Genomic DNA, 23,656 nt, shown 5'->3' on the forward strand with positions numbered 1-23,656 from the left:
ACACACACACACACACACACACACACACACACACACACACACACACACACACACACACACACACACACACAGACACACAAACACACACACAAACACACACACACACAGACACACACACACACACACACACACAGACACACACACACACACACACACACAGGGTTCTTGTGCTCATGAGTGTCATGTCTGTTGCAACAGGAGGAAGCAACAGGTGACATCACGTTCTACATGAAGGGGGCGGACGTTGCCATGGCGACCATCGTCCAGTACAACGACTGGTTGGACGAAGAGGTAAGTAATGCCCGAGTGCCGGACCTAAAAAACTAAAAAAAAATTAAAAAAGACGACCCTAAATAGGATTTTCAGTAATGTCCAATTTAGTTTCCCTTCCTAAAGAAAATCACAATATCCAGTTTGGACCTAGCCTGGCTAACGCCAGACCTCATCTCACTCTACACCGAGATGAGTTCTGGGGGACCATACAATCATTTTCTTGGATTTGAGGCGTGGTTTACGATTGCCCGGAGCCGTTTATTGGGCGCTACGGATGTCTATCATATGAGTCTGTACGTCGCTCACAGCCAATAGCATCAATCATACCAGATGACGGATGTAGAGCGACAGAAATTAGACGAGGAACAGGACGATGGGTGTGTGTCGAATAGACGTCGTCCTCGTCTCGCCGTCCCTCCCCGTTCTGTGATTGGTTCCCTATCTCAGGTGAAATTCGAAATGAAATCACGCGCAAGGCAGCTAGGGTGGACCCAACTGACATTCTTGTAGTGCTCTTTGGCAAAGCACTGACAGCCATTTGGGGGTCACATCTTTCATGTCAGTTGGAAACCTCAAACTAGAACCTCAAACTACAATCTAGAACTACAACCTGGATCTAGGAAGCCGGGTCACCACGACAACGACTGCTGATCATCACTGCGGTGATTGAAACACAACCCCCACGATCACCACAACGCCATTAATGAGGACATCGCGACGTGACATCACAACGACTGATCTGGCGGTGGCTGCGTTCATCATAACTATATCGAGCGTTATCGAGTCGCTGACTGCCCCCCCGGGGCCCTCTGGGAATTAATCAGTGACCTAGATGGGTCGTTAACGGCGTGTCATATCCCTCTGTCTGACGGCCGCTAACGACTGCTGTCCGCACCGTGTTCCACACGGCTGTCAATAACCAATCAGCACCTCCGACGCGCCCCATTGGTTTATCATATCAGATATAAACCGCCAGCCCTCCCCGTTGGTTTTATGGTGTCCTCAGAGCCGCAACCCCCCCCCCCCCCCCCGGGGAGGGTATCTGTGATCCCTCATCGATCGGCCAATCACAGCGATGTATGTCTGTTGTGCTTTTGTCTGCCGGCGCAACATATTAATTATTGAAGGGACCCCATTTTGGATTTGATTCATCGTCTTCGTGCTCCATGTTGTAGGATGAGCGTGGATTACAATCAGGGGGATGATGCTCTCTCTATCTCTCTCTGTCTCTCTGTCTCTCTGTCTCTGTCTCTCTGTCTCTCTGTCTCTCTCTCTCTCTCTCTCTCTCTTTGTCAGTGTATATCCCTCTTTCTCCACTTTCTCTCTCTGTGACATGATTGTGACCGGTGGCTGGAACAACCGCCCTACAAGTTTAGAATAGTTTATGACTGACTTAATGGCAGTTTTGTGTAAAGATGCATATTTGAAAAGAGTTTAGAAAACAACGATGTGATACTTTCCAATGGGATTGTGTTGATTAGGGAGGAACAAGGAACGGATACAATTTGGAGAACAAGCAAAGCTTGATCCTGGACGGCTGGGAAAGTTGTTATGTCAACAAGTGAAGTCAAGAGATAATGAAAACCCTTTGTGATTGTTGGTGACCCTCCACTCCGTGTGTCCCTCTCTGCTCCCCCCCCCCCCCCCCCCCCCCCCTCCCTTCGATTCCTCTCCCCCTGACTCCCTTCTCTCCCTCCCTCCCTCTCTCCCCTCAGTGTGGGAACATGGCGAGGGAGGGTCTGAGGACTCTGGTGGTGGCCAAGAAGTCCCTATCGGAGGAGCAGTACCAGGACTTTGAGGTGAGTCATTACACGCCTCCTCCTTCTCGTCCTCCTCTCTTCCTCCTCCTCCCCCTCTCTCCCCCTCTCCTCCTCCTCCCGCTCTCTCCACTTCTTCTACCTCTCTTCTCCTCTACCTCTTCCCCCTCTTCCTCTTCCTCCTCCTCCACCACTACCACCTCTTCCTTCTCTCTCCTCCTCCTCCTCTACCTCCTTCCCCCTCTTCCTCCTCCTCTTCTTCCTCCCCCTCTCTCCTCCTCCTCTACCTCTTCCTCCTCTCTCCTACTCTCTCCTCCCCCTCTTCCTCCTCCTCTTCCTCCTCCTCCTCCCCCTCTCTACTCTTCCTCCTCCTCTTCTTCCTCCCCCTCTCTCCTCCTCCTCTACCTCTTCCTCCTCTCTCCTACTCTCTCCTCCCCCTCTTCCTCCTCCTCTTCCTCCTCCCCCTCTCTACTCTTCCTCCTCTCTCTTCCTCTCTCCTCCTCCTCTACCTCTTCCTCCTCTCTCCTACTCTCTCCTCCCCCTCTTCCTCCTCCTCTTCCTCCTCCTCCTCCCCCTCTCTACTCTTCCTCCTCTCTCTTCCTCTCTCCTCCTCCTCTACCTCTTCCTCCTCTCTCTCCTCCTCCTCCTCCCTTCGTCCCAGATCAACATCCACCCCGTCCTTCATCACAATCACCATCACAGCGTCGGACCAAACTGACTGCTTTCTCCCCCCCGCCCCAGAGCCGCTACAGCCAGGCCAAGCTGAGCGTCCACGACCGCAGCCTGAAGGTGGCGGCGGTGGTGGAGAGCCTGGAGCGGGAGCTGGAGCTGCTGTGTCTGACCGGCGTGGAGGACCAGCTGCAGGCCGACGTCCGGCCCACGCTGGAGCTGCTGCGCAACGCCGGCATCAAGGTCAGAGGTCACCGCCTTGGAAGGTGTATGGTCAGAGGTCGCATGCAGGGTCAGAGGTCGGAGGTCACGTTGTAGAATGGACGTAGGGGCCCGAGGTCAGAGGTTGCGATGAAGTTGGATGTAGGGTCCGAGGTCAGAGGTCAAGTCATAGAGCAGATATAGGGTAAGAGGTGAAGTCACCCCCCCGTTTGTGGGGGTTTCCGTCTCTCAGGGCTCAAACATTTGTTTTACGGCAGACTACATTCGTATTAGTGCGTGTGTTTTGTGTTTCGTCCCTTAACCTTGCGATACTGCTTGTTGGTGCGGTGTCCAGATCTGGATGCTGACGGGAGACAAGCTGGAGACGGCGACCTGCATCGCCAAGAGCTCCCACCTGGTGTCCCGGAGCCAGGACATCCACGTCTTCAAACCGGTGGGTTTCAATCCGTCTCTGTCTCTGTGTCTCTGTGTCTCTGTCTCTTTTCGGTTTGTTTTGCAGGCTCAGTCCCCTACCTTTTCTCCCCCACCTTCTCCCTTTCTCTCCGTCTCCGTGCCTCTCTGTCTCTCCATCAGAGAGCATGTTTCTCTCTGCATGGGGGGGGTCTCTCTGTGTCTTTCCATCCCCGTTCTCGCTTGCTCTGCATATGTGTCTCTGTGTGTTCTGGTGGCTAATCGTAGCGTGTGGCTAAAAGGGTAATGGTAGATTCGGGTGGCTAAACATAGCGTGTGGCTAATGGGGGATATGGAAGCATCTCGTGGCTAATCGCAGCGCGTGGCTCTCGAGCAGGTCTCCAGCCGTGGAGAGGCCCATCTGGAGCTCAACGCCTTCAGGAGGAAACACGACTGTGTCCTGGTCATCTCCGGAGACTCCTTGGAGGTACTGACTCTCTCTCTCTCTCTCAGTCAGACGCTGCCTGACTCGCCCACAGCTACTCAGCTGGGCTAAATAGGCAGAGAGCGGCTCTAGAAGGGAAATCAAAGGCCCGAGCTAATGCTGTCCTTGAGAGTTCAAGCAGTCCCATATGGGACCGGCATGGGTAATATTCAATCTGGTTTTTGTTGGATAAAAAAAAAACTCTTTTGATTTTGCTTATAATATGTATACGCTACTATTGTTTTCACTCAAACTTTAGATTTATTCTATCGGTAATTATCATGTCAATCTATTCATCAAATGAAGCTCCGAACCCAAATGCTTGGAAACTACTTCAGAAAAAAAAATTATTAAAAAAGAAAATATATATATATTAGTGCTGACAGTTAAACGCGTTATTAACGTTTATTTTTATTTTTATTTTTTCTTTGGCTCAAAACAAAGAAGCAGTAGCCTGACTGCTATGTTCAAGGCAGTATGTTTGTATGTTCATCGTTTAACTGCACTATAGGCTTTTTTTTGTATCGTCCTGTATTGATCAGTATATGCTAATGTTGTTATCAATAAAAAAACATTTGCACAAGGCAAGCTGATGCACTTCTCCATGTTGATAAGAGCATAAAAATTCGAAAAATTAATGGGACAAAGAAATCAAGGGATATTTAGCATAGAATTTTTTTTGCGATTAATCGCGATTGCTCGCGATTTATAGTGAGATAACTATGACATTAATGCGATTAATCACGATTAAATATTTTAATCGCTTGACAGCACTAATATATATATACACACAGTATCTATGATTCAATATTTCATTACCCTGAATATGTCCTTCTCCATCTACGGGTCCACCTTTCATCCACCACACCAAACCCCAGCACACCCCTGGCCCCTCACTAAACCCTTCCCCGTGTCTCTGTGCCCCCCCACCCCCACCCCTTCGCCCACGTGCCCCCCGCCCCCCGCCCAGGTGTGCCTGCGCTACTACGAGCATGAGTTTGTGGAGCTGGCGTGCCAGTGCCCCGCCGTGGTGTGCTGCCGCTGCTCCCCCACGCAGAAGGCCCAGATCGTCACCCTGCTGAAGCAGCACACCTCCAACCGCACCTGTGCCATCGGTGAGCAGCGCCCCCAGAACGGTTCAGACCGGACCCCGTTCAGACCTGACCCGGTTCAGCCCTGACCCGGTTGAGACCTGACCCGGTTCAGCCCTGACCCGGTTGAGACCTGACCCGGTTCAGACCAGACCCGGTTCAGACCTGACCCCGTTCAGACCTGACCCGGTTCAGACCAGACCCCGTTCAGACCTGACCCGGTTCAGACCTGACCCGGTTCAGACCAGACCCCGTTCAGACCTGACCCGGTTCAGACCTGACCCGGTTCAGACCAGACCCGGTTCAGACCTGACCCGGTTCAGACCTGACCCGGTTCAGACCAGACCCGGTTCAGACCTGACCCGGTTCAGACCAGACCCGGTTCAGACCGGACCCGGTTCAGACCGGACCCGGTTCAGAACCGACCCAGGTCATACCCGACCCGGTACAACATTGCGGCCGGGTCGAGTCCGTATTGATTTATTGAAGCCTGTAATCCCAGTACCAGTCTTGCAAGGCTTCTGGGAGCAGAGTGGTTTTTAAAAGTGTCCCACACTTGCACTCACAAACTCAAACTCACACACACATTAATGGTATGTTCCTGAATACTCCAGCCTTCCGAGTTGCACTTTTGACGTAATTTCCGGTCTCGGAGCATTTATAGCGTTCCTGTTCGTCTTTGTGATTGTGTCAGGAAATTGGCTAGTCCTAGTTTATTGTTAGCTACATTAGCCTCTTTAGCAAACCAGCCCAAAAACAAACAACACAACTTTACACTGTATTGCACGCACAGCAAGACCGTGCAATGCATCAATTGGTGAACGGAATAAGACAAGTCACCCTCCGCTCAACCTCTGCTGGACTACTATGTATCCCCACATCACGACTCACTTCAATGGGTGCCCGGTCATTCAGCTGTTCAGCACCCAGGCTCTGGAACTCCCTCCCCCCACACATAAAACAGTCAGACACCATTTCAACCTTCAAGTCACAACTCAAAACTCACTTGTTCAAACTCGCACACAACGTCTAACTGATCACTGTTTTGATTTATTTTTTTATTTTATTTTATTTATTTCTTATTGCTTATGTTTATTTATTTATTTATTTATTTATTTTTTCCACAATGTCTTGCTTTTTAAAAAATGTATGATGACTATATGCTCTGTAAGGTGACCTTGGGTGTCTTGAAAGGCGCCTCTAAATTAAATGTATTATTATTATTATTATTAAATGTATTATTATAAAGAAAAATCAAAATCAAAAATGCGTACACGCACTAGCCAACTCACTGTCTCACACACACACACGCGTGCGCGCACACACACACACACACACACACACACACACACACACACACACACACACACACACACACACACACACACACACACACACACACACACACACACACACACACACACACACACACACACACTTTGAGACTTTTTATTCCTTGAAACATGTAATCTCAGTTCCAGTCTCAAATGGCTTCTGGAAGTGTAGTGGGCAGGTGGTTTTTAAAAAATTGGTGTTTGTTTGAGTAGATAGACGGGCATATCTGCTTATGTCTGAGCATAGTGAAAGGATTGTTTTCTTGGATGTTTTCATATTTATTAAGAATCACGCGTGTGATATTATTATGTATAGCAGTTCATGCCAACACTGCATTACTAGGGGCATTAGAGCATTGCGCCCACTGAGGTGTTTGACTCCCAGTAGAAAGGTTCAGCGTTCAATCCCCTTTGTATAAGGGCGTCTGCTAAATAACTAAATGGTAAAATAGGAGTAACAGGTCTGTTGGACCGTGGTGGGGGGTTTTACATGTTTGGGCTGGGGATTTGGCTGTGGACCTAGCGGACATGCACTCAGAACACACAGTGAGGGGGAGAGTGTCTCACACACTCAAACACACGCACACAAACGCACTAGCACATAGACTCAAACACACACAGATTCGAACACGCACTCACTCTCACACATACTCATACTCGCATACACTATTTCTCTCTCTCTCTCTCTCTCTCTCTTTCACTGACTGACTGACTGACTGACTGACTGACTGACTGACTGACTGACTGACTGACTGACTGACTGACTGACTGACTGACTGACTGACTGACTGACTGACTGACTGACTGACTGACTGACTGACTGACTGACTGACTGACTGACTGACTGACTGACTGACTGACTGACTGACTGACTGACTGACTGACGGACTGACTCACGAGCGCACACACTAACAAACTCACACTCCAACCCTTTTTCTCACTCTCACACACTGGAGGCCACTGATGCAGCGGCTACATGTACTACTCAATATGTCCAGCAGATGGCAGTGAAAGCTCATGGGTCAGAAAGTGCCTCTGTTCTGCACGTTGGCTCTTGTCTTATGTTTGTGTGTGTTGCGGTTTAGGTGACGGGGGTAACGATGTCAGTATGATCCAGGCTGCAGACTGTGGTATCGGCATAGAGGGGAAGGTACGGCCCACACACAACACACCTGTTGACCTCACGACAGCATCATGCTTGAGTGTTTTCTGTAAAAACATTGCATCTCTTTTTTCACAGTTTTATTTCAATTGTCATGTATTGAATGCATGTATTGTCATTTGTTTCATTACTATTAATATTTTCAATATTACAAATTAACCACTTGTCACATTTATTGTCTCTTTGTGTGTGTGTGTGTCTGTATGTGTGTGCATATCTCCTTTGTGTGTGTGTGTGTGTGTGTGTGTGTGTGTGTGTGTCTCTGTGCATGCGTGTGTGTCTGTATGTGTATGTGTGTGTGTGTGTATCTCTTTGTGCGTGTGTGTGTCTCTCTTTGTGTGTGTGTCTGTATTTGTGTGTGTATCTCTTTGTGCCTGTGTGTGTGTGTCTCTTTGCGTCTGTGCCTGTGTGTGTGTCTCTCTGCGTCTGTGTGTGCGTGCCCCTGCAGGAGGGTAAGCAGGCGTCCCTGGCAGCAGACTTCTCCATCACGCAGTTCAAACACATCGGCCGGCTGCTCATGGTGCACGGGCGGAACAGCTACAAGCGCTCCGCCGCCCTGGGCCAGTTCGTCATGCACCGCGGCATGATCATCTCCGCCATGCAGGTAGGCCCACACACACACACACACACACACACACACACACACACACACACACACACACACACACACACACACACACACACACACACACACACACACACACACACACACACACACACACACACACACACACAGAAATGCAACACATAAAAACACACACACACACAGAAATGCAACACATAAAAACACACAGGCTCAAAGGCTCACGCACACACACAGGCGCACACACACACACAGGCTCAAGCACACACACACACACACACAGGCTCAAGCACAAACTGGCTCACACAGACACACGACCGGACATGCATACACACAGACACACGCACACACATTCACCTGGCAAAGACACACATTAACCTGGCACGGACGCATACCTGGCGCTAAAACACACACACACACACACACACACACTGTTTGTGTCGGTTTGAGCCAGGAGTTAATCACTATTTGCCGGTGTAATTTGATAAACAGTTGAAACTGTCAGTAAGAAGGATTATGATTGCTCTTTAAAAAAGTGTGTTAGTAATAATCCAATAATAATCTAAATTTGTGACCAAACATCACCTTTATATTCTCTCTCTCTCTCTCTCAGGCGGTGTTCTCCTCCATCTTCTACTTTGCCTCTATCCCGTTGTACCAGGGTTTCCTCACGGTGGGGTACGTGTCTTCTCTTACCTTAAACACCTTGTGTTGCACTCAGCTGCTGGGCTGACCTGCAGGCCAGGGAAGGGAAGCCCAGGGGCCAGTCGCCAGGGGCCGTTTTCTAGGGGCCAGTCGCTAGGGGTCGGACGCTAGGGGCCATTTGCCGGGGGCCGGTCGTCTGGGGGCCAGTCACCCAGGGGCCAGTCACCCAGGGGCCAGTCACTAGGGGCCGGCCACCCCGGGGCTGGTTGCCATGGGCCAGTCTCCAGGGGCCGGTCGCTAGGAGCCATTCGCCCAGAGGCCGGTCACCCAGGGGCTTGTCGCTAGGGGCCAGTCACCCAGGGGCCAGTCGCTAGGAGCCAGTCGCCCGGGGCCAGTCGCTAGGGGCCAGTCGCTAGGGGCCAGTCGCTAGGGGCCAGTCGCTAGGGGCCAGTCGCTAGGGGCCAGTCACACAGGGCCAGTCGCTAGGGGCCGGTCGTCCGGGGGCCACTCCTACAGTATTGACCTGTACGTGGTGCTGTGCTCCCTGCAGCTACTCCACCCTCTACACCATGTTCCCCGTGTTCTCCCTGGTGCTGGACCAGGACGTCCAGCCCGAGATGGCCCTGCTCTACCCCGAGCTCTACAAGGACCTGACCAAGGTAGGCCGGCCCCCAGGAGCCTCCTCAGAGCCTCCTCAGAACCCGCTCAATACATAAACCGGATCCCACCTAGAACGTAGCTTATTTCATAACATGGGTTCAAGTGCGTCTTGAGATGTGAATTAAATGATTGGTTTCTCCTTCCCAGGGCCGGTCGTTGTCCTTCAAGACCTTCCTCATTTGGGTGTTCATCAGTATTTATCAAGGTAAGAAGACGAGCGCATCATACCCACACACTGCTTATGAAGATATAAGATGGCCTCGCCTCTTAAACCTCCATACTGGTCCCGGTCCTGGTCCTCTTAAACCTCCATGCTGGTCCCGGTCCTGGTCCTCTTAAACCTCCATACTGGTCCCGGTCCTGGTCCTCTTAAACCTCCATACTGGTCCCGGCCCTGGTCCTCTTAAACCTCCATACTGGTCCCGGTCCTGGTCCTCTTAAACCTCCATACTGGTCCCGGTCCTGGTCCTCTTAAACCTCCATACTGGTCCCGGTCCTGGTCCTCTTAAACCTCCATACTGGTCCCAGTCCTGGTCCTCTTAAACCTCCATGCTGGTCCCAGTCCTGGTCCTCTTAAACCTCCATACTGGTCCTGGTCCTGGTCCTCTTAAACCTCCATACTGGTCCCGGCCCTGGTCCTCTTAAACCCCATTCTGGTCCCGGTCCTGGTCCTCTTAAACCCCATTCTGGTCCCGGTCCTGGTCCTCAGTGGCGTCGGCTCCCAGCTGGCCGGACCCGGCTGTACTACCGTGTGGTTCTTTTGTGTGCGTCCAGTAAGTGGATCTGGGTGGGCGCGGGCTAAGCCCCTCCGTGGGTGTCGAGGGCCGCGGGCCCGCCTGCCTCCACTGTCCTCCACGCTGCTGTTATTTAATTAAAGGATAATAAGTCAGCCGGCCCGGCGGAGGAAAGAGTAAAAAGATATCACAGCAAGGAGCGCCGCACAGCCTAACCGGTTGGAATAGGCCTGCAGTCATGTTTTGGGGTTTTTAAGTTTCTTTTTAAGGTTTTTTTAAGACTCACATTTATTTATTTTTGACCGTCCTTCTATGGTTCGTATTCGGTGTTCTCGCTACTCTTTGGTTTCACGTTCTCTCATTTCTTTACTGTTCAGTTTCACCTTTTTCTAATATCTTAACCGTGTCTCTACTGATCTCTAACTCTTTTTGACGGTTCTTCTCTCTACTTTTCTCTTTATTTAATTTCTTAACCCATCTATCCTCGTGTTCCTGTTTTATTCACCAATATTTTCCTCACTACCCTCTTTACCTCTCTCACTCTGTCTCTCTCTCTCTCGCTCGCTCACTTTCTCTCGCTCTCTCTCACTCTCCCGCTCTCTCTCGCTCTCTCTCTCGCTCTCTGTCTCTCTCGCTCTCTCTCCCGCTCTCTCTCGCTCTCTCTCTCGCTCTCTGTCTCTCTCGCTCTCTCTCCCGCTCTCTCTCTCTCTCTCTCTCGCTCTCGCTCTCTGTCTCTCTCTCTCTCTCGCTCTCGCTCTCTCTCTCTCTTAACCAGGCTAACTGACTGGGCTGCCCTGCGCCGCGGCTCCTCATGAAAAGCTAATTATCAGATCAGTTATAGGCCATTAAGCCCAGTTAGCGTCGACGCTTCAGCGCTACTATATGGGGGGGTATCGGAATACGTCGGCCAATGAGACGAGGCCGGGGGTCCGTCCGGGATAATTAGGGGGTTTGGAGCGCTGGAACACTGGAGCACATTGTGTGTTTCTCCTCATAAATAATGTTATCTAATCAATGCTTATCTGTCGCTCTGGCTTTAGTTCCTCGTTCCCAGGGCCCCGTTCTGGTGCTTGAGGTTGAGCTGGTCTAGATGTTTTTTATCTGGGTCTGTAGAGGAACCGAGGGTTTTAAACCATCAACCCGGAAGCTAGGGGGGTTTTGTGTATCTGGGTTACCCTGATGGAGGTGTCTGTTCCGAGCTCTACTCAGAGGGGGAGACTACAAAGAACAACAAACAAATGTTACATCTAGAGGTTAGAATTAAAGACTGCTTTGAGTTCCTACATTGTAATAAGTCTTCTGTATCCTATTCTTACTGTGAAATGTATATTTTTATTTTTTTTTGATCCAAGTTGACGATTTCAAATTCCATTTATTATTTTATCATGGTTTCTTAAACTTAATATACTCAACATTTACGCGTCCCTCTGACTAAACGGCCTGTGGCGCCCCCAGGTGGCGTCCTGATGTACGGCGCGCTGGTGCTGTTTGAGTCGGAGTTCCTCCACGTGGTGGCCATCTCCTTCACCGCGCTGATCCTGACGGAGCTGCTGATGGTGGCGCTCACCGTCCGCACCTGGCACTGGCTGATGGTGCTGGCCCAGGGGCTCAGTTTGCTCTTCTACGTGTGCTCCCTCTTCTTCCTCAACGAGTACTTTGGTAAGCCAGTCCGATACACTGCATCTGAATCACCTCGACAAAGGGTCTCTTCATGGGTTCCGAAGACACGCCCACTTTATATGGCCACGCCCACCTTAAGCCCCGAGCTCACAGAACGCGAATTTCGCTTTGTATTTGTAGTGCGACATAAAAAGATTATTAGAATCGTGTTGTTTTTAATTGAGCGATACTCTTAATAACGTTTCCTATCTGAAGCAATCTATCGTACACAACGTGTTATTGGGTCAGAAAAGGATCTTTAAATGTTCCTATGTTCTGTGTATATGTCTTGTGTGTTTATTCCCCTGTTGTGTTTTGTGTTTATTCTCCTGTGCGTGTTTTGTTTATTCAGTTTTGTGTCTCTTCTCCTGTTGGGTTTAAGTCGACTGAACTCTGCTTTGCCGTTTTCCTCTTCTCTCTCTGTCCTTTTTGTAACCTCTTTTATTTACTCTTCCTCCCTTGTGATTTATTTTACTTTCTCAAATGTTCCTCTCCCTCCTTTATTTTTTGTCCTTTATTTGATCTCCCTCTCTCTCTTTCTGTCCATCTCTCTGTCCCTGATCGTCTATCCGTCTCACCAACCCTTTATTTTCTCTTATGGCTGCTCTTTTGTCTCCGTGTTGCTACGGCGACAGGCATTGGAAGGATATCCTTGGGAGCTTTCCTTGGTAGGTTTTTTCTCTCTCTGTCTGTCTCTCAATCTCTGTCTCTCTCTCTATTGCTCTTTCGGTCTCAGACTCGCTCTCTCCCCTGCATTGCTTGACGTTTTCTGTCTGTGTACGTTTAATGTGTCATCAGTGTGTTTGTCCTGGGGGTCAAGGGTCGTTTGACTTGTTGATACATGTCATTCCATTGTGCCGTTATCCGTCATTTCCCGGTAGAAATTGAGAACTACTTTCAAACTATTTTTTGGTGTATTAGGAAATGCATGAATCATAGACGCAACACGATAATAGCATGACTTTTTTATTACACGATTCTCTACTTGGAAGCGCTTGTTTTAACGTGCGGCTGGTTCTTCCAGACCTGCCCTTCATCACCACGTGGGTGTTTGTGTGGAAAGTGTTGGCCATCACGCTGCTCAGCTGCCTGCCTCTCTACATCATCAAGTACCTCAAGCGCAAATTCTCCCCGCCTAGCTACTCCAAGCTCTCCTCTTGATCGCTGCACATTCCGTCAATGCGCCTCTTTGGAATTCCAAAACTCCAAATTCCGGAATTCAGAATTTGTGGTCGGATTTTGGCTGGGGTTTCTTCATTCGTTTTTTTCTCGCTTAAGTCACTTTTTCGTCGTTTCTAGCAGCAATGATCAACCTCGATACTTCTGGAGTTGGAAGGGAAATATTCGAAACGGAAAAAGCTAAACGAGTCACATTCGCTGTTGTCGCATGGACTTGGGATTACTTGAAAAGACTGAAGCACACAAAGATTGTTTTTGTTTTGTTTGTCGTTTTAAAAAGATGAGTTGTCAAGACGAGGGTGGCAGGCTGTGAAGGACCACTGATTTTTCGAAACACTGGGAAGGCCCCTCGGCTTCGCTTTGCCTTCTTCTATTGGACGCCAATCAGCTCCAAGCATCATTTTATACTCGATACTCGAAGCATTACTTTGGATGTACACCTTTTCTTTTTTTTACGTGTGGGGTCCCAAACATTTTTTTATGAATTTTTAGTACTGCAATTAATTCAGTGACTTCCCAAATCTGATGTGTTGATTTTCACACAGTATTCGATCCAACTGTACAGTTGTGTGTTTACCAGATAGATTAAAACCTTTACAATGACAAAATAAACCATTAGCAAAATAAGAATCGACTAACAAACGATGCATTCCGCCATGTTCACCAACGTTATTATTTTACTTTTCTCTTACTTTAGCCTCTCAGTGCTTCTGCTATAGTATGAAAAAATTACTTGGCTATAAGATGATGCTCAATATTTTATGAATCAAATGTCCATCTAAAGATCAACATCAGTATTTCTAATCAAGGGGAAAGTGGACAAATTAAAGGTTGGATCTTGGTTACAGAATGCGTCGTCATTACGTTGACAATCATGTTAGGTGTTTAAAAGGAGGGTAGGAAGTTAGTGAATCGTATTAGCTGGTTTTTAAAAAAAAAAGCCATGCCTTCGCTTTAAGGTGATTCTTGCTGTACTCCTTAATAATAGAACATTTCATAAACATAATCTCAAAGTATAGAAAATGTGGTCGGGTGTTAAGCGAGCACAATTGTTCTCATACTATGGCCTTTTATTTATATTCCATGGTTCAATCTGTAGTCCGGATCAGACCACTCGCGCTGTGCCTCATCAGTATGTTGATGTTTTACAAGTCAATGTACACAAGCCAACTGTCTCGTCAGTCTTCATCCACCTCACTTGTCCATCGGTCCCAACTGTTTCTCTTTGCATTCCTGAAATCTTTCCCACCCACACGTTTGTGTGTGTGTGCGTGTGCGTGACAAACTGTATCCTGCTGTTGAGGATTTCTTGATTATTTGAAATCTTTCTCACTGCTGCTCCTCCTCCAAAAGGTTATCACCAAGGTAGCCATGTCCTGAGTCTTACGGGAATGAGTTTTATCATTCTCAGGTCTGTGTTCTCCCTGGGTCCCCATCAGTGTCTAGAACCGATGTGTTTTTTTTTAAAGTCTTCAACGCAGTGTTGGCGGAGCTACGTTGGGTTGCTAGGTTGCTGTCATTTTCTGAAACTCCAACTGATCTAATTCCTGATTGTTATTTATTGGGTTTTAAATGTGTCAACCTCAACCCTTGAATTATATCTGCTCACCAAAGATGTGGAATGTCCGTTTGATGCAAATTGCATCTAGGGTATCAATCTGTTTTTAAATGACTTCTCAAAGTGTTCATTTCAGTGTTTCTTTCTGTTGATGAATGGTGTTATACAAATGTCCCCTAACTGTGTAATTGCTCACCATATCTAGGCACTTCTGTTTCTAACCCTATGACCATTATTTATAATGTTATTATCGATATGTTAGCAATAAAAAAATTAAATTTAACAATATGTTTCGGTCTCACTTGTCGTTGTGTGTAAAGGCGTATGCGTGGGGTTCTTCTTAGGGCCACAAGATGGCGATAGACTCAACCATTAAACGGGACCGAACGGTTGGACTGCCCTTGACATCTTTTTCTGTCGAAGGCAGAAGGTAAGTACCTTCGTCAGTTATTGTTTGAACAATCTAGTAAAATGTATTATTATGTTTTTTGTCACAAACACCATTGGGTCGACATTTTTTGAATACTTATATTAGCCGACATTTCTTTATCAGGAAAAAAAACGAACCCATACCCAATTTCAACAAGTCCCTTGATGTTGCTCTTTGTAGCATAATATCCAGTTGGAATGATGTATGGGACTTCATTTATTATAAAAAGCTCTGGATTGAAAATGTATTCCCAACTGTCAAAAGGGGGCGCAACGGTCTAAACGGTGGTGGACCTTTTAAATGCACACACCCGCCAATCGAATATATATTTGAATGCAGTAGCCTACCTTCCCTTTGTTTATCCGAACAGTAGAGTTATGTTTATTTTTTAAATCTCGCAAGATTGAACGCAACCACAAACTAATGAGTGAATGAATAAACAAATTGCCCATGCCATGAATCAAATCCACTGTGTGACCAGCCGCGAGACAAAAAATGTGTTATCAATTTCCCCCCGTCCGGATCAGGAAGTGCATTGTGGGTAATGGGCGACCCAGCAGTGGATGTGATGGTCCGATGGTTCTGACATGTTAGACGAAACCCCTCCGCTTTCATCTCCCGGCTCTAACGTCTCCGTATCTTGACGTTCACGAGCGAGGCGGGGGGGGGGGGGGGTTGGATAACTACAAGGTGTGTAATCCTGCTGGGTCTGTTTAGGTTTAAGGGGGTCCGGTCTTGGGGCATTCTCTGCAATGTCTTACTGGTGCCGTGGACAGCACCGTCATTGTGATGAAGAACACTACGGAGTTGTTCCGCAGCCATACAAATATATAAATGAACAACTTGACTCCAACCTTTTGACTATTGGTCTGTTCCATTCGGGAGTTAGCAGGGATACACTTAAACAAGTGTGAGAAGGGTCGGGAGTGTCAAGGGTTTGAAGGGGTAAGGGGGTAGAAATGGGGGCCTTAGGCCCAATCCCATTTCCACCCCCTTAGCCCTTCCCCTACCCCTTCAAAACAAGGGGGAGGGGGAAGGGGTAAGGGGTAGAAATGGGATTGGGCCATAGTCTTAAAAGCCATCAGTGAAGTATCCTCCATATTCTCTCATAGACTTAAGGTATGACTAATACGTTTGTCATGACTACTCGTCCCAAGTATTTAGTTGCGAAGAAATTATTGCTCACGACAGGCGTCGTTTGTGCGTCTGGTGTGGTGAAATAGTGTGTTTTCTCCATGGATTCTCCCTGTAGAATTTTGACAGTCAAATTGTTTGACGTCCCCAGAGTGCATACATTATGTAAAGTGTACACACCCTCCCGAGAAAGCTTAGGGTAGCCCTACTGGTGAGCTGTTGGTTGCACACGGTAATCAATAGGCTAGGCGTGTGCTACTATAGGGTTTAAGACATACTTTTATTTCTAATTCCTTTCAAACTCGTGGACAGGTACGCAGAGTTGCGGTAGGTTGTTTGACTCACAGCCAAAGGTTGTGTTTGATCCCCAGTGTCTACAGTATACTATACATGTAGAGGTATCCTTGAGCAATGTTCTCTAACCCCTACCTGCCCCTTACTAGACTGATTCTGAGTTCTCTTAGACACAAGCTTGGAATAAAAGTATCTGCTAAATAGTAAATAATGAATCCTGGTACTTTTCCCCCCCTGCATGATCACCGAGCAACACAAGAGAAACAAAATGGATTTTTGTTAAACCCTTTTTGACTCGGGGGAGATTCACCGACATAAAGCTGGAATACAAAAATATAAACACTTAAAGAGAGGCAACTTGAGATGTTAGGAAAATTTGTCAAATTAGTATTTCATTTTTTTGAGTCATTCCTTCGTGTTTTTTTATTTAGTATTTTTGGAGGCCGGTCCTTATGCCATTATGCTATCTCGTTGCTAAACTGCTTCGCTGGATTGGTGATCCCACTGCTTTTATAAGATTCCACGCAGCACCCCGTTTGAATTATCACGCCACGACCAGCTCAGATCGGGTTACTCGCTCACTGTTCTCCCCCACGTCCGCCAACTCACCCAAGGACTGCTCCCACATCATTCAGCACTCCCTGATAAGAGAACGTCTCAAAACACAGGTTGCACTATATAAACATTTCATTTTTGCTAGAATTAATCAGAGAATTGCGATATTGACAACTACTGCGATCACTGATTCCAAGCTGAGCTGGATTTTCCGACGTCTCTTAACTTCTCGGAGCAGTTTTCACATGTTTGTTCTTTGTCTGAGGACACGACCACAAATTTACTTCCACGTCGGCCAAAACAAATTATATTATATTTCTCGAAGATTGCATCCGCCTTCCGTTTCCAAACTTGTTTGAGTGCAACTGGGTCCAAATTCTGTGTCGGTTTTGTTCATTCATGTTTTATCCATTGCCAGAATAATCTGAAACTATGTCTAATAGGTTCTTATGTTTCCAGCGGTTTTCTCTGGGATTATTGTTGAAATGTATTGTTACTTATAATTTGGTCTTCAAGAACTCTACATTTACCATTCAGTAATGTAGCACTCAAAGCTGCTTAATTTGAACTAAGAAGCAGCTAGAAATTGGGTTATTTCGCTCAAGGATGCCTGCAGGTATGACATTGGGAATCGAACCAAGAACCATGGCTTTCAGTGATCCATGGGGTCAAAGTTGGTTCGGAGGCCAATGGAGTCCAGGCCCAGGCCTTCCTCCATACTCCCCCTCCTATGCTCTCACTACACTCCCCTCAGACCCCGGACTTACCGTCGAAACACACACAGAGCGACACAGTGATGCAGTTCTTTCTCCTTCTTGCTCCGTTTTGACCCAAGACAAACAGGTGATTCAGTGACCGGAAGAGAACAAATATTTGGGTCTGACTTGGTCCCTCAGCAGCCCATGTCTGTGACTTGGAAGTGAGGGGAAGTGGAGTGTGGGTGTGTATGTTGACTGTGTGACTCTCTGTGTGTGTTGGCTGTGTATGCATCGGTCACTGGTGGCTCTTGGACCATGCTTCAAAATTGCCCAATGTTCTGTCATGGTTATGTGTGTGTGTCTGTGTTAGAGTGTATATAACCCTGTGTCTCTATTTATACTGAAGGGCAGGAGGAACAGCGGAAAGGAAAGCAGAATGAAGAGACGTTTCCCCGACTCTCTTTAACCCCAACTGACCGTTGCTCAAACTCACACACCAGGACTCTGCGTGGCGCGTCGCTGCAAGGCTTTATGGGTAATGCAACATCCGACATTCAGTTGGCATCGTCACGCCGGATTCTCTGAGCCGCGGTCAGACAGGGGAGGAACGTGGCCAAGGGGGTAATTTTGTTGATTCCTGGAAGAAAGTTTATTTTCCGTTTCAGTTTTTGATTAAATAAGCAAATCCTGAGGGGAGCCCTGGGGCGGCGATCAGAACTTTCCAAAACGCAGGCTCGTCCACTACGTCACGGCCAGACAGAGTGCTGGAGCTGGGGGGGGCACCCGTCAAACATGGCTTGTTCTCTTGTGTTTATGTTGTGTTGACGTGTGGCGAGATGTTTGATATTGTATGGAATAATAGGATATAGGTTGAGTTATGATGCTGGATTGTAGGATTAGGGGCGAATCCACAGAGGGGGGGGGGGGCGGGCAAAACCAAAAACTAAAACAAAACATTTCGTTGGCAACCCAAGCATCACCCCTTTTGAATCGGACATTTCAATAATGGTACTTTGTCAAAAAAAGTATACATTCTGCCCGTTCTGTGCCACTCCGACTAAATCAGTGTGGACACAGGAATGAACTAACACCATGTGCCATCGTGCATTGGTTAACAGATCCAGTAGTTATTTAAAACCAAGAACATGATTCCTTCATGGGGAATGCATGACCAGCAGGGAACCGGAACTCTGAACAATAGAGGCGAACTCCGTCACCTCCTCCTCCGCATGTAAAACCCATCACTCCACGGCTAGCCAAGCTCGCCATTAGCGTAGCGCGCTAGCTCTCGTTAGCCCTCTGGCCCACCCCGCCCCATCCGGACGGGCGGCGGCGACGGCAGTGGTGGTGGTGTGTTGCCATGGCGTCGTCAACTCACTGGCAACAGTCCTTTGGTATGGAAAACGGAAAAGCCACACAGGGGCCCCATAGCGGCCCCTGACGTAGACGGCCCCTCGTGTGCCAATCACCACTGGTGCAGATATTTATTAACTGCAGGCTGGGAACCTGGGGGGGGAGGGAGGGGGGGGAGGAGGGAAGTGTGTTTATTGCAACACATGTTTCAGTTACACATAGCTGGACCGCAATCTCCCCCTCTCGCCGCTCCCTCATCCCACCCCACACACACAGGCCTCAGACCCTAGCATCCCCCCCCCCCCCCCCCCCCCCCCCAACACGGTGAGAGATTTCCATGAGGTCCAAGAGTGACGACTGGACGGGCAAGGGGGTCGCAGTGGGGGGGGGGGGGGTAAGGTGGTGGGGGGTGGGGGTAAGGTGGTGGGGGTGGGGGTGGGGGTAAGGGGCTGGACATTGTGGTGGGGATAAGTGGCTGCAAAGGTGTTTGTCCCCCTTTGATGACGCAGGCTGTCAGGCAGAACCATTAAGACCAGGGCTGTCCGTCTGTCACCTATGGGTCCAGACAGACAGCTTCTGTGTCTGTTTGTCTGTGAGTCATGCTCATGGTAAGGCTCTATTGGGATCACTCTCTCTTTAAAAAACCAACACCCTAACCTCTAGTCTCGGAGCGTCATACTGTGCACTGTGTCTGCTCCACGGAGGAATCAGCCTAAACCATTCTTTACTCTCCAACACATTGGACAAAAACCTCACAGTACAAGAACCGAGATGCTAGAGGAGAGGAGATGATGGGGGCGTAGTGTGTGTGTGTTTGGGGGGGGGGGGGGGGGTCATTTCCTCTGTCCAGTCACGGTCCCGCCATGTGACCAATGCCATCACAGAAACCCACCGCACACTGCCAACATGCTGCTCGCTGCCAAAGATAGCAACGAGCCCGCCTTCGAGTGGCGAGCTCTGGAGAAAGCAGGGGTCGGGTTATAGACACAGACCACAGCGAGTGGCCTATGGAAACCTCTGTGAAGATGTTCGGTAAAGCGTGTCAAATGATAGGCTTGTGGGACTTAGAATGTATATAGACCTCTCCATGTACCACAATGGGCAATGATGTGCTGGTAAGCCTATGGTGGCATACTCCGTCACCAAGAAGTGAAAACATTTTTTTTTCTTAATCATAACGTTGAGAGCCAGGAAATGTTGATATCAAGATCAAAAAGGAAGTGATCTTGTACATAATATCTGTGTGCTTTTGGATGGGTTTGCCTATATTTATCCGGATTCAGTGACATGCTTGGCGAGCATACTCACCACTCCATGCATCCAAAACACTGCGTTGTTCACGCTGCAGGCTGTTAAATCAACAGGTTCCTTAGCACCGTCCACAACTTTTCATGAATGGTTCAAACGATGAAAATGGAAGTAGTTCAGCGTAAGTCCACTCAGTTGTAGTGTTAAACTGTGGAGGAATAGGCGCCACTAAATCTTAATCATGGGAGGGATTCCATGTGCATTTTAATCATGTTGGCGGGTAGACAAGCGAATGTCGTTCGCTGCTTAATGAGCGCGATAGATATTTCAAAATCTAACTGACGTTAATTTACGTTTTGACGCATTTCGGGGAGGCGTACCACTTCATAAAGCTGTTAAACTGGAATAGTCCTTTATCTGTTTACAGTATGTTTTCCCCACGTTCACCAGGCTTAATTTCATTATCCAGCGTCAAACTCAAGGCTTTTATGCATCTTTAGCCCCCGGGGTCAGATTTCTAGACGTGCCTAATTAGACTGTTTCTGCTTTTGGAAACCCCAGCGAAAGAAAATATCTTCCTTACCCATCTGGTGGTTGAAGTCTGAAGATGCGTCATCAGTGTCGGGGGCGGCGCGTGGCGGCGATGGTGATCCCCGGGTTTATAAGCGCGGAGGGTCCTCGCTGCGCGAGGGCAGTGCGTCACACAGATCAGCACGAGCGAAGGATCCCCTTTCACCGAATCATAATTCCCTTTCTAAAAAAACAAGGACATAAATAAGTAATTTTAAGAGTGGTCATCTCCAGCGCAGTCATGATGTCTCTTGATATTTTGTCGTGCCGGCGTTTTAGTTTGTGAGGCAGAACGCATTGTTTGTTGTTTTTTTTTATAATCTTTTCGGTCTTTTATATTTTTTCGAGGATCTTTCTTGACACTTTCTGCGGTTGTACGTTGCGAGCAGATCCAGAGCAGTCGGGGAATCAAACCGCCCCTATATGGATAAAAAGCGCGTCCACATCTGTCAAAGTTGTTCTAGCTGCGTTCAAAGTTTGATTTCAGAAGTTGTTCCCAGCAACAAGGAGAAAATGAAATCGGCAGAAGAAGGTAAGACTCCTATATAAACATGGACAGTTATTATGGGGTTGAACTATAACGGATGCCACCCTGACCGTATGCATGTTTTGGCGCCGTCATTCTAGTTATGGTCGGGGATTCGGTTGAATAGTTATGGTCGGTAGCCTCATCACTCACACACGCACAGACGCACACATGCAATGCATTTGCCCCAAGTTCTCATGAACTTGGCTCAGCGTCACAGTCGAGCGGGAGTCATACGAGTACATTGGTACATCAAATTAAATTGAGTCAGTACATTAGGCTGAAAACAGTGGCAGCGTTTATTGCTAGTGGATGTGAGCCCCTCCCTTTTGTATTGGTGTGATGTGGGCGTGGGACACGCGATTAACCCTTATTGGTACAAACAACAAAAACTCATTTATAAATATAAACAGGGTCTTACGACAGCAGACTACAGTTTAGTGTGGCGCAGAAATCGTAGGCTAATATTTGTTTGAAGTATGTAATAGCCGTTACAATGGGCTTGGTAGGCCTAAGTAATATTCCCTGCGCCACAGTTAAATCTATTAATAGAATATATAATAGGCTTTTACCCAGACACGTCTTATATACAGTATCACGCAGCGCATGTTAAAATGCGTTGTTTTCTTTTATTACGAGGAGTCATATACTGCAACGTTGACGTCATAGGCATAATAGTGGTCTTTATGGTCGAGGGGGCCCCCTAATTCTCCTTAATTGAGTGCAGACAGGAGCCACTGTGTGTCTCTGTGTGTGGTGTGTGTGTCTGTGTGTGGTGTGTGTCTCTATGTCTGTCTGTCAGTTTTGTCTGCAGATGTCTGTCCCATTAATCTGCGTTTAATATCAAGGAGCCAGACTCTCTCTCATGTAGGCCTACTCACTCACCACAAACCCCTCCCGTCCCCTGGTGTCCTGCCTGTGTCCCCTTGTGTGTGTGTGTGTGTGTGTGTGTGTGTGTGTGTGTGTGTATTTGTGTGTGTGTGGCTCTGACCTCAGGCGGGGCCACAGTATAACGTTTTATAAAGAGGTACTCCTGCTCTTACAGGGCCCCGAGGTTGCTGTTGGAATGCACTCAGTGACCTTCCACGAAACCTAATGGAACAAAAATAGAATCAAAATAAAAGGAAGAAGAAATAGTCCTACCTCTCCGCGGTCTAATGTTCTGTTGGAAAAACGGCGAAATTCGCCAACGAAAGCAAAAAAGCGAGTCTGTTTGCGTCTTTACGTTTTTTTTTGTGTTTTTTTGTACCGTTAAGGTCACGGCAGCGTGGGCAAAAAGCGGCCTTAATCTGGCACTGCCCAGTGGAATAAACACCTGGCCCTGCCCTGAGGGTATTTATAGAGCCTGTTTTTTTCGCAAGGAGCGGTATTTTTAGCCCCTTATTTGCGTCTTAACTACACCTGACTTCCTCTCTGCGAGCAGCGGACTGCTCAGAGGTGTTGAGCTACGGTGGTTATGTCATGGCCCGCTCTGCCCCAGTGTGAGGTTACCTTCTGGCTCCGACGCCGCCCGACGCGGGCGACAGAAGGCAGTTTGTGTCCAGGCGTTCTCTCGCTGTAAACACGGTTGTCGGGGGAGGTTCAGTGCAAGTCGCTGACCGGTGACCTGCCTGGACATGGTGGCGTCACACGCTGCAGACACTGCCTCTGCTCTGACACCAACCCTCCTCGATAATCTACGCGGGCACTCTGCAACTGGCAGCTGTCGCAGGCCACGCCCCTCACAGGCCAGCCAGCCAATCAACAAGTGTTTTGATGTCGCAGGGGCCAGGAGGATAACATAGTGGCTATAAGGTGTTTTGGCCCCTCAGTTGAAGGCTCTGGGTCCTACCTCACTATTCGCAGCCTACCTGCGGGAAACTTAAACCGGACGCGCCGGGTCCTCTACCTGCTCCTTGATGACAGGTCTCATCTGAAGTCATTGTAGGTGTCTTTGGAGTAAAGCATCTTCTTAATGATTAATAGACACCTGGGCCAAAAAAAAAAAAAAAAAAAAAAAAGTTGGTTCCTGTTGGTTGTCAGTTGAGGTCATGGGTAGGTAGGGAATTTTTTTTTTTTTTTTTTTTTTTTTCCAGCAGCAGCAAATGATAGGTAGGTTGTTTGCATTTAAAAACGAGAAAATTCGCTCATCCTTGCGCAGAATGAAGAGGTGCTTGTACCAAAAACGTAATTATAGTTTGCATAAAAAAAAAAAAAAAAGCTCATAAAATAATTTGGGTCGCACATAAATTGACGGGGGTCGCGTCGAAACCGGAACCAAACGTTTTTTTTTTTAGGCCCTATGAGGCAGTAGGCCTGCTCTGTTATAATATGCTCAAAGTCATCATAGTAAACAGGTAATCACATGACTCCTAACTTGTTGCATACGGGGAATGTTAGCGATTGTAAGCGCTTGGCACTTAGTTCTATGAACGTCCTTAGTGTACCGACAGCGATATATATTGTTTC

The 23,656-nt window shown here is 47.9% G+C and overlaps 2 protein-coding genes across 8 annotated transcripts in view; both read left to right on the forward strand.

Annotated features, from left to right (window-relative positions):
- The window catches only part of atp9b (ATPase phospholipid transporting 9B), a 51,683-nt gene extending 36,995 nt beyond the window's left edge, over positions 1-14,688 (forward strand). For 5 of the 7 annotated variants that reach the window (XM_030347183.1, XM_030347186.1, XM_030347185.1 and 2 more), the window contains 14 exons: positions 199-291; positions 1,989-2,072; positions 2,772-2,942; positions 3,256-3,354; positions 3,709-3,798; positions 4,766-4,910; positions 7,306-7,370; positions 7,831-7,986; positions 8,579-8,643; positions 9,161-9,269; positions 9,418-9,475; positions 11,460-11,663; positions 12,299-12,331; positions 12,688-14,688. In XM_030347183.1, the coding sequence (XP_030203043.1) occupies positions 199-291; positions 1,989-2,072; positions 2,772-2,942; positions 3,256-3,354; positions 3,709-3,798; positions 4,766-4,910; positions 7,306-7,370; positions 7,831-7,986; positions 8,579-8,643; positions 9,161-9,269; positions 9,418-9,475; positions 11,460-11,663; positions 12,299-12,331; positions 12,688-12,824 (1,509 nt within the window). In that variant the 3' untranslated portion in view covers positions 12,825-14,688. The remainder of the gene's footprint in view (positions 1-198; positions 292-1,988; positions 2,073-2,771; positions 2,943-3,255; positions 3,355-3,708; positions 3,799-4,765; positions 4,911-7,305; positions 7,371-7,830; positions 7,987-8,578; positions 8,644-9,160; positions 9,270-9,417; positions 9,476-11,459; positions 11,664-12,298; positions 12,332-12,687) is intronic. The other 2 variants (XM_030347188.1, XM_030347182.1) reach the window with 1 other exon arrangement.
- A 5,056-nt stretch (positions 14,689-19,744) lies between these two features.
- Positions 19,745-23,656, forward strand: part of nfatc1 (nuclear factor of activated T cells 1) — a 37,985-nt gene continuing 34,073 nt past the window's right edge. The window contains 1 exon segment of the mRNA XM_030347713.1: positions 19,745-21,214. Within this exon segment, the coding sequence (XP_030203573.1) occupies positions 21,106-21,214 (109 nt within the window). The 5' untranslated portion in view covers positions 19,745-21,105.

The sequence above is a fragment of the Gadus morhua genome, chromosome 22 (assembly GCF_902167405.1).
Source record: "Gadus morhua chromosome 22, gadMor3.0, whole genome shotgun sequence".
NCBI classification, from domain to species: domain Eukaryota; kingdom Metazoa; phylum Chordata; class Actinopteri; order Gadiformes; family Gadidae; genus Gadus; species Gadus morhua.